Source organism: Rhinolophus sinicus, linkage group LG02 (assembly GCF_036562045.2).
Source record: "Rhinolophus sinicus isolate RSC01 linkage group LG02, ASM3656204v1, whole genome shotgun sequence".
In the NCBI taxonomy this organism is placed as follows: Eukaryota; Metazoa; Chordata; class Mammalia; order Chiroptera; family Rhinolophidae; genus Rhinolophus; species Rhinolophus sinicus.
The window spans coordinates 193,137,853-193,151,107 of record NC_133752.1 but is presented as its reverse complement, the minus strand read 5'-3'; the positions used below and the strand labels follow the sequence as shown (position 1 = coordinate 193,151,107).

At 40.1% G+C, this 13,255-nt stretch overlaps 1 protein-coding gene across 1 annotated transcript in view; it reads left to right on the top strand.

Annotated features, from left to right (window-relative positions):
- The window catches only part of ENTHD1 (ENTH domain containing 1), a 91,298-nt gene extending 78,280 nt beyond the window's left edge, over positions 1–13,018 (top strand). Inside the window, exon 6 of the mRNA XM_019734441.2 lies at positions 11,872–13,018. Coding sequence (XP_019590000.2) covers positions 11,872–12,473 — 602 coding nt within the window. The 3' untranslated portion in view covers positions 12,474–13,018. The remainder of the gene's footprint in view (positions 1–11,871) is intronic.
- The last annotated feature ends 237 nt before the right edge of the window (positions 13,019–13,255 follow it).

Genomic DNA, 13,255 nt, shown 5'->3' with positions numbered 1-13,255 from the left:
CCAGATAACTAATATTCCCCACTTAAACTATGGCCCCCTTGTCATGTTCCTAAAGATCAAATAGCCTTCCAGACCCTGCGCAGTCTAGCTTCTGCCTCTCTCAGCAGCCTGGCGTTCTTTCCATTTGTCAAATGAGCCATGTGGCCTCACCACCTTTGGCCTCTTGTTCCCTCTAACTTCTTACCCACCCCTTCTCTAATTCACTCATACTCATCCTTCAGAGGTCAGCTCAAGCATCACTTCTTCAAGATTTCCTGACCCCTAGATTATTCAAACCCCCCCAACTGTATGCTACCTTAGTGCCCTGTAATCCTCCTTCGTAGCACGTACTGCATTCTAATTAAGTATAGTTACATGTGTATTAAGTTGTTTACTGTCTTCCCCACCCAAGTGGAATGTCAGCTTCATGAGGGAAGCGACCATGTCTGCCCTGTTTATTATTATACCCCCAGCACCAGCCATAGTGCCCTGCACGTAGGGGCACTCAATATTTAATAAGCAAACTAAAGGCAGCTTAGTAGAGCAGGAATGGAAAATGTGCATGAAGGAGGAATAGAAGAAAACACTGGACAATTAAGCCAGGACAGATGATGACTTATATATGCCAGGTTCGGTTTGGGCTTTATTTTGAAGACAATGCAAGTCACTAAAAGTTTGAAGTGAGGTGAGTGGCTTTACAAATGTGTTTTAGAAAAATTACTCTGTCAGGGAATGTGGTAGATTGATTTGCAGGGGGTGCCACAGGGCGGCAGCGCCTCAGAGGCTGTTGTAGGAAAGGAGGGCTGAGCGGTAGGAGACGAGAGGGCGGGATAGAGGGAGCCAGCAGGAGATGCAGCATGAGCTGGGGGAGGCGGGCCAGAATCCTGAGCAGAGTCACCTCAGCCTGAGGGCCTGTACGGAAGGAGGAGAAAGGATGAGGGAAGGGTTTTGTTGATTTTAGTAATTAAGACGTATCAAGCCTTTGTGTGCCATATTGGCCTCAATATCTTACTGTCTGATGTCACCTGCCAAGACTGAAGGGTTGGGAGTGGTGTAGTAGCATGAAGAGACCGGTAGAGATTTCGAGTAGCCACTCTAGAGAATGGAAGAGGGAGCTGATAAGACACTGAGAGGACGGAGTAGTCATGTGCAGCAGCCCTGATTGACGGGATCCTGTGCTTTTCTCCAATTCTGCTGAGCAGCCTGGGCATAGAAATGAAACACATAGATGTTTCAGTTTTATATCCCACATTATCAGTGATACATATGGTTCTTGACTTTTTCTGTCTGACTTATTTTGCTTCGCATAATAATCTCAAGATCCATCCATGTTGTCACAAATGGCACTATTTCATCTTTTCTTATGGCAGAGTAGTATTCCATTGTGTATATATATCACATTTTCTTTATCCAATCATCCATCGAAGGACACTTTGGTTGTTTCCATGTCTTGGTAACCATAAATAAAGCCGTAATGAACAACAAAGGAACAAGACAAACTAATGAAGAAACAAAAACTCATACACACAGACAATAGTTTAGTGGTTACCAGAGGATAAGGGGGGAGGGGGTTGGTAGATGAGGATAAAAGGGATCAAATAAATGGTGATGGAAGGAGAACTGACTCTGGGTGGTGAACACACATGATATATAGACGATGTATTACAGAATTGTACACCTGAAACCTATGTAACTTTACTAACAATTGTCAACCCAATATCCTTTAATTTAAAAAAAAAAGAAAAGAAAAAGGTAGATATTTAAATTGAAATAGGATTAAGACAGAGATTGGCAAACTACAGTTTCGGGGACAAATCTGACCCCCTGCCTGTTTTTATAAATAAAGTTTTATAGGAATACAACCACACTAATTGGTTTAATATTGTCTCTGGCTGCTTTCGTGCTACAACAGCAGAACTGAGTAGTTGCAACAGAGACTGTATGTCCCACAAAGCCTAAATATTTACTATCTAGTTCTTTGCAGAGATGTTTGCTGACTCCTGGATTAGGAATTAGCAGCAGGTAAGGCAGAAGACAGCAAGAAAAGTGTAGCAAGAAAGTGGTTAAAATGATGGATAATGGGGTCCTAGACTGGACAAGAAAGGAGGCAGAGCCAGGTGAGCACTGATAAAAATGAGAACATAAAAGAATCTGTTGTGTCAGTGAGGCCAAAGTGTAAATATATTAGAAGGAATGAGGGGGCTGGAAGTAATCGAGAAGGAAAGTAGTTTTGGAAAAGCTTTCAGAGTGAAGCAGCTCTGAGTGATGACACGTTCTAGGGAGTACTCAGAGGAATGGCTGAAGGCCATTGTATTGTGGTTGAGGAATTCCAAGAAATGAGGCAAGGATAGATGGCTAGTCTCCATGGACGCTGGCATCACTTGGGATGATGGAGGATAGGTAAGATGGTACAGTAGTCCCCCTTATCTGTGGTTTTGCATTCCAAAACTTCACTTACCACCAGGCAACTGTAGTCCAAAAATATTAAACGGAAAATTCCAGAAATAAATAATTCATGAGTTACACATTGTGCGCTGGTCTGAGTAGCGTGATGAAATCTTGTGCCATCCACCTCTATCCGGCTCAGAATAGACGTTTATCATCCCTTTGTCCAGCTTGTCCACACTGTATGCGCTGCCTGCCCATTAGTCATGGAGTAGCCATCCCAGTGATCAGATCCACAGCCATGGTATCTAGCATGGTGCTTGTGTTCAAGTCACCCTTATTTTACTCAATCATGGCCCCTAAGTGCAAGAGTAGGGATGCTGGCAATTTGGATACACCAAAGAGAAGCCATAAAGTGTGTCCTTTAAGTGAAAAGGTAAAAGTTCTCTACTCAATAAGGAAAGAAAACCATTGTATGCTGAGGTTGCTAAGATCTATGGTAAGGAAGAATCTTCTACCCATGAAATTGTCAAGAAGGAAACATAAATCTGTGCTAGATTTGCTGTCGCATCTCAGGCTGCAAAAGTTATGGCCACAGTGCGTGCTAACTGCTTTGTTAGGATGGAAAAGGCATTAAATTTGTGGGTGGAAGACGTGAGCAGAAAACATGTTCTAGCCAACAGCGTGTTGCACCAGAAAAGCATTGAGCCTGTATGGAGACTGCAGCTAGAGGTCCCCTTGAACGAGCGCCCACATTCATGTCACTTTTATTATAGTATATTGTTTTATTATTTTATTATTAGTTAGTGTTGTTAATCACTTACCGTGCTTAATTTATAAATTAAACTTTATCAGGAATATGTATGTACAGGAAAAAGACATGGTTACAAATGACCCTGAACAACACGGGGTTGGGGCTCCAACTCCCACTTGAGCAGTCAGAACTCTGCATATAACTTTTCACTCCTCCAAACCTTAACTATTAGCCTCCTGTTGACCAGAAGCCTTACTGACAGTATAAACAATCGATTAACACATACTTTGTGTTATATGTATTATATACTGTATTCTTACAATAAAGTAAGTTAGAGAAAAGGTTATTAAGAAAATCAAAAGAAAGAAAATACATTTACAGTATTTATTGAAAAAATCTGCATATAAGTACATCTGCACAGTTCAAACCCACGTTGTTCAAGGGTCAGCTGTATATATAGGTCTTGGAACATTTCCCCCATGGATAAGGGGGAGCTGCCGTATCTATCTTCTGGTTTTAAGAAGTATTTATTTATATGAAGAGTCCAGGTTTGATGTTATAAATTCTTTGGAGATAACAAGCTGGGCAAATTTAAAAAATACTTGCACAATCATGTTTTAGTGGATCTCAAATATCAGGGAGGCTGTCTGCGGCCACTAGCTAATACACCTTAATATTTTTACTGAATGAGAGGGACCGATTTGATTTGCTACAGCAACCTCCTTTGACCTTTTGATACTAAATCACTCCGTGCTTAGAACAGCCCATTCCTTCTGCTCCTCCATCTAAATTTAAGTTATTTATTTGTAGCTCAAACTCTTCTTTTAGGTCATTAGATATCTTATCATGCATACTAAAAAGGGAAAAAGAGCTAGTGGATGCTTAGAAGCCAGATCTCGTGGCAGGCAGCTTTCTTTATATTCTCATAAACACAGTTAGTGTGTTAGACTGCACTAGACTTTCATTTTCTTTGGAGGGAAAAACGCTGCTCTATACTTTCTTATGTTGGGATAGTGGTGGGTGTTCTTATCCTTTGTTTCTGTGTTTCATTGGTTCCATTTTTAACTCTGGTTTTCAGTGGTAGTGGTTCCGGATTTTTCAGTTCATTTTTGCTAGGGAAAGACACCAAACATCACACACACACGCACGCACGCACGCACGCACGCACACACACACACTCATTCACCGTGCTCTTTTCCTTTTTTTCTACAAAAGGCTTCAGAGCCAGAACAATGGACGCTTTCCCTAAAAGAAATGGGGGAAATGACAGAACACAGTTCTGCAAACCATCTCAGCTAACCCTGAGCTACTGGTCAGGCTGGTTCAGCAGAAGCGTGTTGAAGGGAGCCTTACACACAGGAAAGTCACTGCCAATGCTCTGCCCCGCCCCCAGACAAGCCCCGCCCCCAGACACAGCCCCACCCAGACAAGCCCCGCCTCCAGACAAGCCCCGCCCCAGACAAGCCCCGCCCCCAGATACAGCCCCACCCCCAGACAGCCCCAGCAGCTCTTCTAGCCGCACAGCTCCTCGTGCTGCATCTGTGCAAACAAAAGAACACACTGAGCTGATTTTTAAAATTCAGCGAACCAAATTTATTCTTCATAGGTAAGCGAGAAATCTCATCTTTAATCCAGTAATGCAATTTTTCAGTGAAAATTTAGCACAAGTGATTTAGAGGCAAACTCATTAGCATTTCTCTCTAACCCTATTTTATTCCTAAATCTGTTTCTTTTATGTAGCTTAGTTATAATCATGACATTAAAAATAAATTTTCAAATATTATTTTTAAAAATTGAGACCTAATTCATATACCATAAAATGCACCCTTTTAAAGTGTACAATTTACTGCTTTTTAGTATATTCTCAGAGTTGTACAACCATCACCACTAATTCATCACTACAAAAAGTCCTGTACCATTTAGCAGTTATTCCCCATTTCTCCCGCTCCCTAATTCCTGCAACCACTAATCTACTTTCTGTCTCTACAGATTTCTGTCACTACAAATGCCTAGTCTGGACATTTCATATGATGAAATCATAATATATGTGGTCTTGGTGACGGCCTTCTTTTCACTTAGCATAATGTTTTCACGATCTGTCCATGTTGTAGCATATATCAGTTCTTTGTTCCTTTTTATGGCTGAATAATATGAGGTCTGACGATCAAGTTCGCAAACTCATTCTAGAAAAAGTGTTCCATACCTCATTGCTGAATATCACTACGGTGTCACCTTCGAAGTCCTCCCCTTGGGAAGCTATGCACCGACGCCAGCACCTAGTCCACCCTTCAAAGCAGTTTTGGAACTCTTTTTCTGGAATGGCCATCAGAGCTGTTGTCGAGTTACCCTTGATGTCCTGAATGTCATCAAAATGGCTTCCTTTCAATATTTCCTTTATCTTCAGGTAAAGAAAGAAGTCACTGGGGGCCAGAGCAGGCGAGTAGGGAGGGTGTTCCAATATAGTTATTTACTGGCTAAAAACTCTCTCACAGACAATACTGTGTGTGCTGGTGCATTGTGGTGATGCAAAAGCCATGAATTGTTGGTGAAAAGGTCAGGTCATCTAACTTTTTCATGCAGCCTTTTCAGCACTTCCAAATAGTAAACTTAGTCAACTGTTTGTCCAGTTGGAACAAATTCATAATGAATAATCCCCCTGATATCAAAAAAGGTTAGCAACATTGTTTTGACTCTTGATTTGGACTGATAGAACTTTTTTGGTCATGGAGAATTGGCTGACTTCCATTGTGCACTTTGACACTTTGTTTCAGGGTCGTATTGGTACACTCATGTTTCATCACCAGTGATAACATGGCCCAAAACATTGTCTTGCCTCTCCAAGAGGTCTTGGCAAACTTCAACTCTCCTTTGCTTTTGTTCATCGGTGATCTCCTTCAGGACCATTTTTGCCCACATCTTTCTCGTGCCAAGATTTTCAGTTAAGATTTTCCTGTTTCTCTATTGATGTTTACTTGGTCTGCTATGCTTCTCACCATCAGCCGATGTTTTTGACACACAATTTAACAAATTTTTGCAATATTTTCGTCAGTTCTGCTCATTACTGGCCGCCCTGACTTCTCTTCATCAGTGGCGCATTCTCTCCCCTCAGAAAAATGTTTAATCCATTTGTACACTGCTGTTCTCTTCATGGCATTACCCACTATAACATGTCCCTGATTTCACTTCCACTCTTGCCAAGATTAACAAGAAATTTAATGTTTGTTCGTTGCTCTAATTCAAGCTCAGACATTCTCAGGACAGCACACAAAAACATGCAACAACAATAATGAACACCACTCAGCAAGACACTGCCACATGTCGGCACGAACACAGCTGTGAGACACTGATACACCAAGGTTATGAAACCTTCCCGAGCTGTGTGTACAGTGCTGCCAGTGTAAGCGCACAGTGGTGAGTTCGTGAACTTAATTGTCATACCTGGTATTCCATTGTATAGATAAACACATTTTATTTTATCCACTCATCAGTCAATAGACATTGGAGTTGTTCCATTTTGACATATTATGAATAATTCTGCTATGAATGTGTCAAATATTCCATTTTTAAACCACTGAACAAAATCCGAATATTATAATTTATGTGTATAGCTAACTTGACAGTCATTACATATCAGCCGGGAAGGCTGAAAGAAATGAAGTGGAGAATGAAAAAAACACCTTGTTTTACAATGAACTGTTTGAAGTATTTAGTTAACCAAGAACCTGATGCTTACAGAAAAATTTATATTTACAGCTAAGTAGAGTTCTAAAATATTTCTAGAAATGTATTTGTGATTTTATTTTTGCAGCCCTGTAGTTCTAAATGCTTTTTAAATTTCAGGCTGCAATATAGTAATTCACTGGTCCAGTGTTACTCATGAGTGTAGGAAGTTAAAGCTAACACGTCAGCATCTTTCATTGCTTTATCGGTACATCTTCAAGCAAGTTCAGCACTAATTGGCTTGAGGTGTTAAAATCCAGCCATTTGTTGTGGGTTATTTGCAATAATCCCTGCATTTCGGCTCTGGCAGGTAAACTGTGTGAAGATGATGAATGTTGACAAGATACCCGGACAACTTCTGTAGTGAGCAGAGAAGGGTAGCCAAGCAGGCAGGGAGACGTAGCCTGCAGTGCAGCTCGAAGTGCCTGGTGCAGCTGCGAGTGTTTGGAAACTGAAGTCAATTGGTGTGCAGCAATTAGAGATGAAGTGGCTCTTCAGGAGCAAAGGCGTCCTGGAGCCCGTGAATCAAAGCTGCAGAACTCTAAACAACGATACGCTGTGTAGCCAGCCAGCAGTCGGGACTACAAAGCCAACCAAAGGCGGACATGCCGTCGAGGGCAGGGCTTCTCAGACTTCATGCATCAGAAACGCCTGGAACCTTGTTAAAACTCAGTTTTCCACGCCCGACCTCCAGTTTCTGATACCATTGGTTTGGGATGGGGCCTGAGAACTTCATTCTAACAAATTCCCAGGTGATGCCGCTGCTGCTGGTTCAGTGACCACACTTAGAGAACCACTAGCATAAAGTTAGATGCCAGGCACTTTAATCACATCCTATGTAAGTGACTAACTGTATTATCTTGAAATATATTAAGGTAACATTATATTAATATTTGACCCAAATATTATTTTGGCCCTGGCCTAATTGAATATTTCTTTTTAAAATCATTCTTGCTGACTAGAGTGAACTATTTTTAGTACTATTTCTTAGTACTCTAACAAATATGTTTGGGTCCTAGAATTGTAGAATCTCATCAAGGACATATAGTTTGGTCACCTGGTGCATGGATCCAGCCTGTAATTTTCCTGCCAAATGGTTATTCAGGGTGTGCATGAGCTTCATGAATGTCAGGAAACGGTTTACCAAAGCAGCTCATTTCATGTGTGGAAAACCATGACTATTAGAAAGTTTTCTTTTTTAAGTTGGGCTAAAATCTGTTTTGCTATAACTTTCGCCTATTAACCCAAGTTCTAACTCATATGCAATATGAGAAATGGAAGATAAATGTTACTAAGGTTTTGTGACTATATTCTAATAATTAAATATAGCCTCTCACCCTTTTTTCCACTATCCCTTTTTGGGTAAAGATTTGTGTATCTATCAACCATTCCTTATAGATAAGATGTCAAGTTCCCTCAGTGTCCTGGTTGCCTGCCTTCTAAATTTTATGCATAATTTAACATCAATTTATACATAAATTATACATAAATTTAACATAATTCTGTAATAGAGTAAAATTAATTCTGTAATAATATACTGGGATGGCATGGATGTGTAACATAGTGGTTTTAGATCATACGTTTTGACATCAGACACCTGAATTTGAATCTCATCTCTGCCTCTTTTTACCCTTGTGATCTTGGGCAAGATTTTTAGCCTCTGAGATTTCTTTGCCTCGTGTTTAAAATGGGTTTATATGAGGTCTGACAATTAAGTTCACGAACTTGTTGCAATAATGTTACTAACCTTTTTTTGATATCAAATGGATTATTCATTATGTTTTATAACAACTGGACAAACAGTTAACCAAGTTTACTATTTGGAAGTGCTGAAAAGGCTGCGTGAAGAAGTTAGACAACCTGAACTTCTCGTCAACAATTCATGGCTCTTGCATCACGACAATGCACCAGCTCACACAGCACTGTCTGTGAGGGAGTTTTTAGCCAGTAAACAAATAACTGTATTGGAACACCCTCCCTACTCACCTGCTCTGGCCCCCAGTGACTTCTATCTTTACCTGAAGATAAAGGAAATATTGAAAGGAAGCCATTTTGATGACATTCAGGACATCAAGGGTAATACAACAACATCTCTGATGGCCATTCCAGAAAAAGAGTTCCAAAATTGCTTTGAAGAGTGTACTAGGCGCTGGTGTCAGTGCATAGCTTCCCAAGGGGAGTACTTTGAAGGTGACCATAGTGATATTCAGCAATGAGGTGTGTAGCACTTTTTCTAGGATGAGTTCACAAACTTAATCATCTGACATCGTGAAACCTGTTGCTATTGGAGGATGGTGCTAAATAAAGAGAATTAGAAAACAACTATTTGAAATGCAGTTAAATCCTTAGACTTCTTCTTTCCAAATAGATAAACAGTTGCCCTGAATCAACACCTACTCCTATACCCTCTGCAGAAGTCTGGAGATGTGTTTTCTGGAGAAGGTAGATGGAGGGTCTCTGAAATGAGAGATATTAGGTATAGTTGAGTGTTTGGGTGCTGTAACAAACACTACAGGATTATGTGAGCATGTGCAAACAAATGCCGAATGCTGAGAACCCAGACCCCTGCCCTCCCAGACTCCAGCACCCTGGGAGCCAGATCTTTCCCTTCTTGGCAGGAGGTAGGAAAACTATACTCACAAGAATCTAACACCTTCAGAAGAAAGAACTACAGATACTGACATTAGTGGTTCCCCAATAAGTGAACCACCCAAATGACTGTACACTAAAGCTCTAAGTGGACAAGTCCCACATTCACACTCAGAGCATCCCATCAACTTTGTAACCCTCCATTCTTAATCATAAGCAGACAGCAAGGAGTACCAGGCCCTTCTGAAAAAATCTTCTAACGTAGAACATTGAGACAAGACATAAGGGAGTAGTTTGCATCTATGAAGCAAGGACAGGGTGTTGCAGAAAGAATTTCTGAGAACCAAAAAAAAATAGCTCTTGGAAATTAAATATATAGTAGAAGAAATTAACAACTCGTTGGTAGGATTGGAAGCTAAAGTTGATAAAATCTCTAAAGAACTAGAGCACAAAGACAAAGGTAGGGAAAACGGGAGAGAAAAACAGGAAGATTAGAGGACTAGTCCAGGAGATCTAACATCTGAACAAGAGGAGGTTCCGAAAGAGGAAACGTGGTGGGGAAATAGTTCAAGCATTCAAGAAAATTTTCCAAAGCTGAAGGAAGTGTGTTGCTCGATTAAGTCAGTTGACTTTCAGTTGACCTCAGTGACTGACAGTAATACCCCTCAGGGCACACGGAGAAGCTTCAGAAAGCTGGGGACAAAGAGAAAATTCTATAATACTTCAGAGCTAAAACACGTTGTATACAATGAATAAGAATTAGAATGGCTCCGACTCCTGAGCAGCAATACTGAAAGCGAGAAGACGGGGATTTTGCCTTCAAAATTCTGAAAGAAAGGGACTTCCAACCTAGAATTCTTTACCTAACCAAACTATCATTAAGCCTAAAAGTAGGAGACAGACATTTTCAAAACCTGCAAGTTCTCAAAGCTTTTACTTCTGCATCCTTTTTCAGTGAACTACTAGAGAATGTGTTGCTCCAAAATGAGAGTAAACCAAGAAAGAGAAAAGCATGGGATATAGAAAACAGAGCCCACCACAGGAGGATGGTGAGGGGATGTGTCAGACGACAGGTCTCTGATCCTGGTAACAGCACAGCCACTTGAGAATGCAGCAGTGTGACTCTGACTCGGGGCGCATATGCGTGGAGGCTTTGCTCAGGGGCTTGCCCATCACCATCAGACCCGTTTTAATCCAAGGATAGAATGTCCAGAGAAGTCTGACCTAGATTCTTAAGTGTGCTTTTGTCTTGACCATGTGCTGAAGTCCCCACTTTCCTTTTCATATTCTGCTGCTGCATCAGCTGAGAATATTCATTTTACCACCACCCAAAAAAAAATTTGTGATTGGAAATTTTCCAGAGCACTGGAGAGCTTTGAAGCAGAAAATAGAAGCCACCTACTCCAGCCATGATTTTTACAGGAGGTCCAATTTAGCTTAGAGGAACATGAATATATAAAAGAAGTAAAATAATATGAACAGATAATTCATGTGTGCCAAGTGATAAGCATTAATTTCCCCGTCCTATGACTATAGGGAATAATTTTTTTTTTAAATTTAAGTAGCAAGTCCAGAGTTAGTTTCATATATTTTAGAACTGGATTTCACCAATTTGTGCCACCTAATACATAAATGAATGTACGTAGATATTCCAGGGACACAAGAAAAAGTTCTCTGTCCAAGAAAAGTTGGAAAACATTTGAATAAATTACTGTAGATTTCTCAGAACTTTAAATGTCCTACTGGACATTGTCAGTCTCCTAATGGGAGGCCCATTATGCGAGTCTTACTTAGAAGACCTGTTTTCACAAAACATCTTTTTACATCTTAAGGAACACAGTATTTCTCAGAACACATTTGGGAAATAATGATTTAGAATGAAGTACGCATATGAATGAAGAGATTTTACATGACTCTGCCTGAAAGGAAGTTAAAATGTTACTAAGTTTTTAATTTTATGGAAAATTGGTTTAGAATGCTTTCTATTTTACTTACAGTTTTTTTTGTGGGAAAATTAATTGTGCACATGTGCTAGTGTTCTAGATCTCCGATGGGTTGGACTTCAATCTTGACTATATTTGACTATTTTAAATACCAACTTAAAATGCCACCAGTAGAAGAGGGTGTAATACTTTACTTTTCTGCTCTTGCTGATAAGTAAAGCATAAAAATGTGTTGGTCAGGGTTTGAGAGTCAAGATGAATATTGTTCTACTTTTGTTTCTATGATACCATTTCTATGGTACCATTGATATATAATGCATCTTTAGATTTTCGCTGTTTCCTGCTTTGGGTTTATTTAGGCTTATTATGATTACTTAGCATATAAAATTCTAAGCAGTGTATGTAGAGACCTCCCAGATAGGAGTTTACATTGTAAAATTATTTTAGCTACTACTCTCATTTGTATTTGCATAATCTTTCTCTCTCATTTATACATTTTAGTTTCAACCACCTCTGGAGGAACATCCTCCTTTTCTACTTTATCTGTGTCGTCTCCTGATTCAACCTCTCTAGAGAAGCCTGTTCCTCTCTTATCCTCGATTTTGGCCGGATCTTCCTTCTGGACTTTGTCCCATCAACAGTCTTCTTCTGCCACCTCTAAAGATAAACATAACACAGCCAGTGTTCATCGTTCCTTTGATCCTAAGAGCACAGTATCTTCTGATGAAGAAAATGACAACCTCAATCTACTGGAAATTATTCCAGAGAACTCTGATTCTGATGTAAAGAAGATAAGTCATATTTCTGAAAGTAACTGGGTAGAGTTTTCCACCCAAAATGTAGACCACTTCACCTCTGTGTCCTGTTCTAGTTTGCAGACAACCAAACGCCTGCCTAGGGAGCCCAAAGCAAACAATTCCATTCAAGTTCTTCTAGAGGAGGTGAAAAATGCGATAGTCAAATTACACGAAGATCTGAGTATGGTGATACAAGAGCTTAGTGTCATCAGTAACCATCTGGTATGCATGAGTGGAAATAGTCCACAAAAAAGCACGTCTCTGCAGTTTCCCCAGTCCTCTGAGGGGGGCCCAGGTCAAATCTAATCATCACAATAGCCATTTCTGATAGAACTCATGTGGTCCCACTTCCCAAAGACTATGAAATTAACCTTTCATGGATTATCATTGCTATGGCAACAATAGGGTGATGGTTTGATTTTCCCTCATCAGATTTATGCACAAGTATCTTTCAAACCAATAAATTCATTTAGTGGTTTATTTTTTAAACAGATAAGGTATCATCTTTGGTAATGTTTTCACATTTAGATATTAGTTCATTTGCAACTGAAGAGAATTTCATTCTTCCATGCACTGTACTTTACGTCAAAATACGTTAGCGTTAGTGAATGTTGTGGTAAGACCTCAAACTGCAGGTGACTATTCTGGAGAAGTTGGCAGTGAGAGCCCTTTACTTTTCATCCGTATGGGGCGCCCTTGTTAACAAGCCTTTGCCTTGAGTTAGGAGGATTGAGTCTGGGGTACATGGTTCACATGTTCTCGTGCCAAGTTTCAAGTTCTGCAGACCAAAGGCCAGAAACTTATTCCTTCTCGTGGATGCCATGTTGGTTGACAGTGAAGACGAGACAGAGAACATGGAACAGGTGTTTGTATTGTTAATGTATATTGCAAAGTGAATTCAAATGTGTACTCTTTTTCCTTGTGTTTTCGAAAATAAATTTGACATTTTTCATCTTATAAGTATCTTTTAAATTCATGAAGACAGCCTTTCAAATAGAAATGTCGCAATTATTATACTCACGGGGAAAATGATCTACTTTGGGGATTATAGACCAGAGCTTCTCGACTGTGCTGTATATTAGAATCAC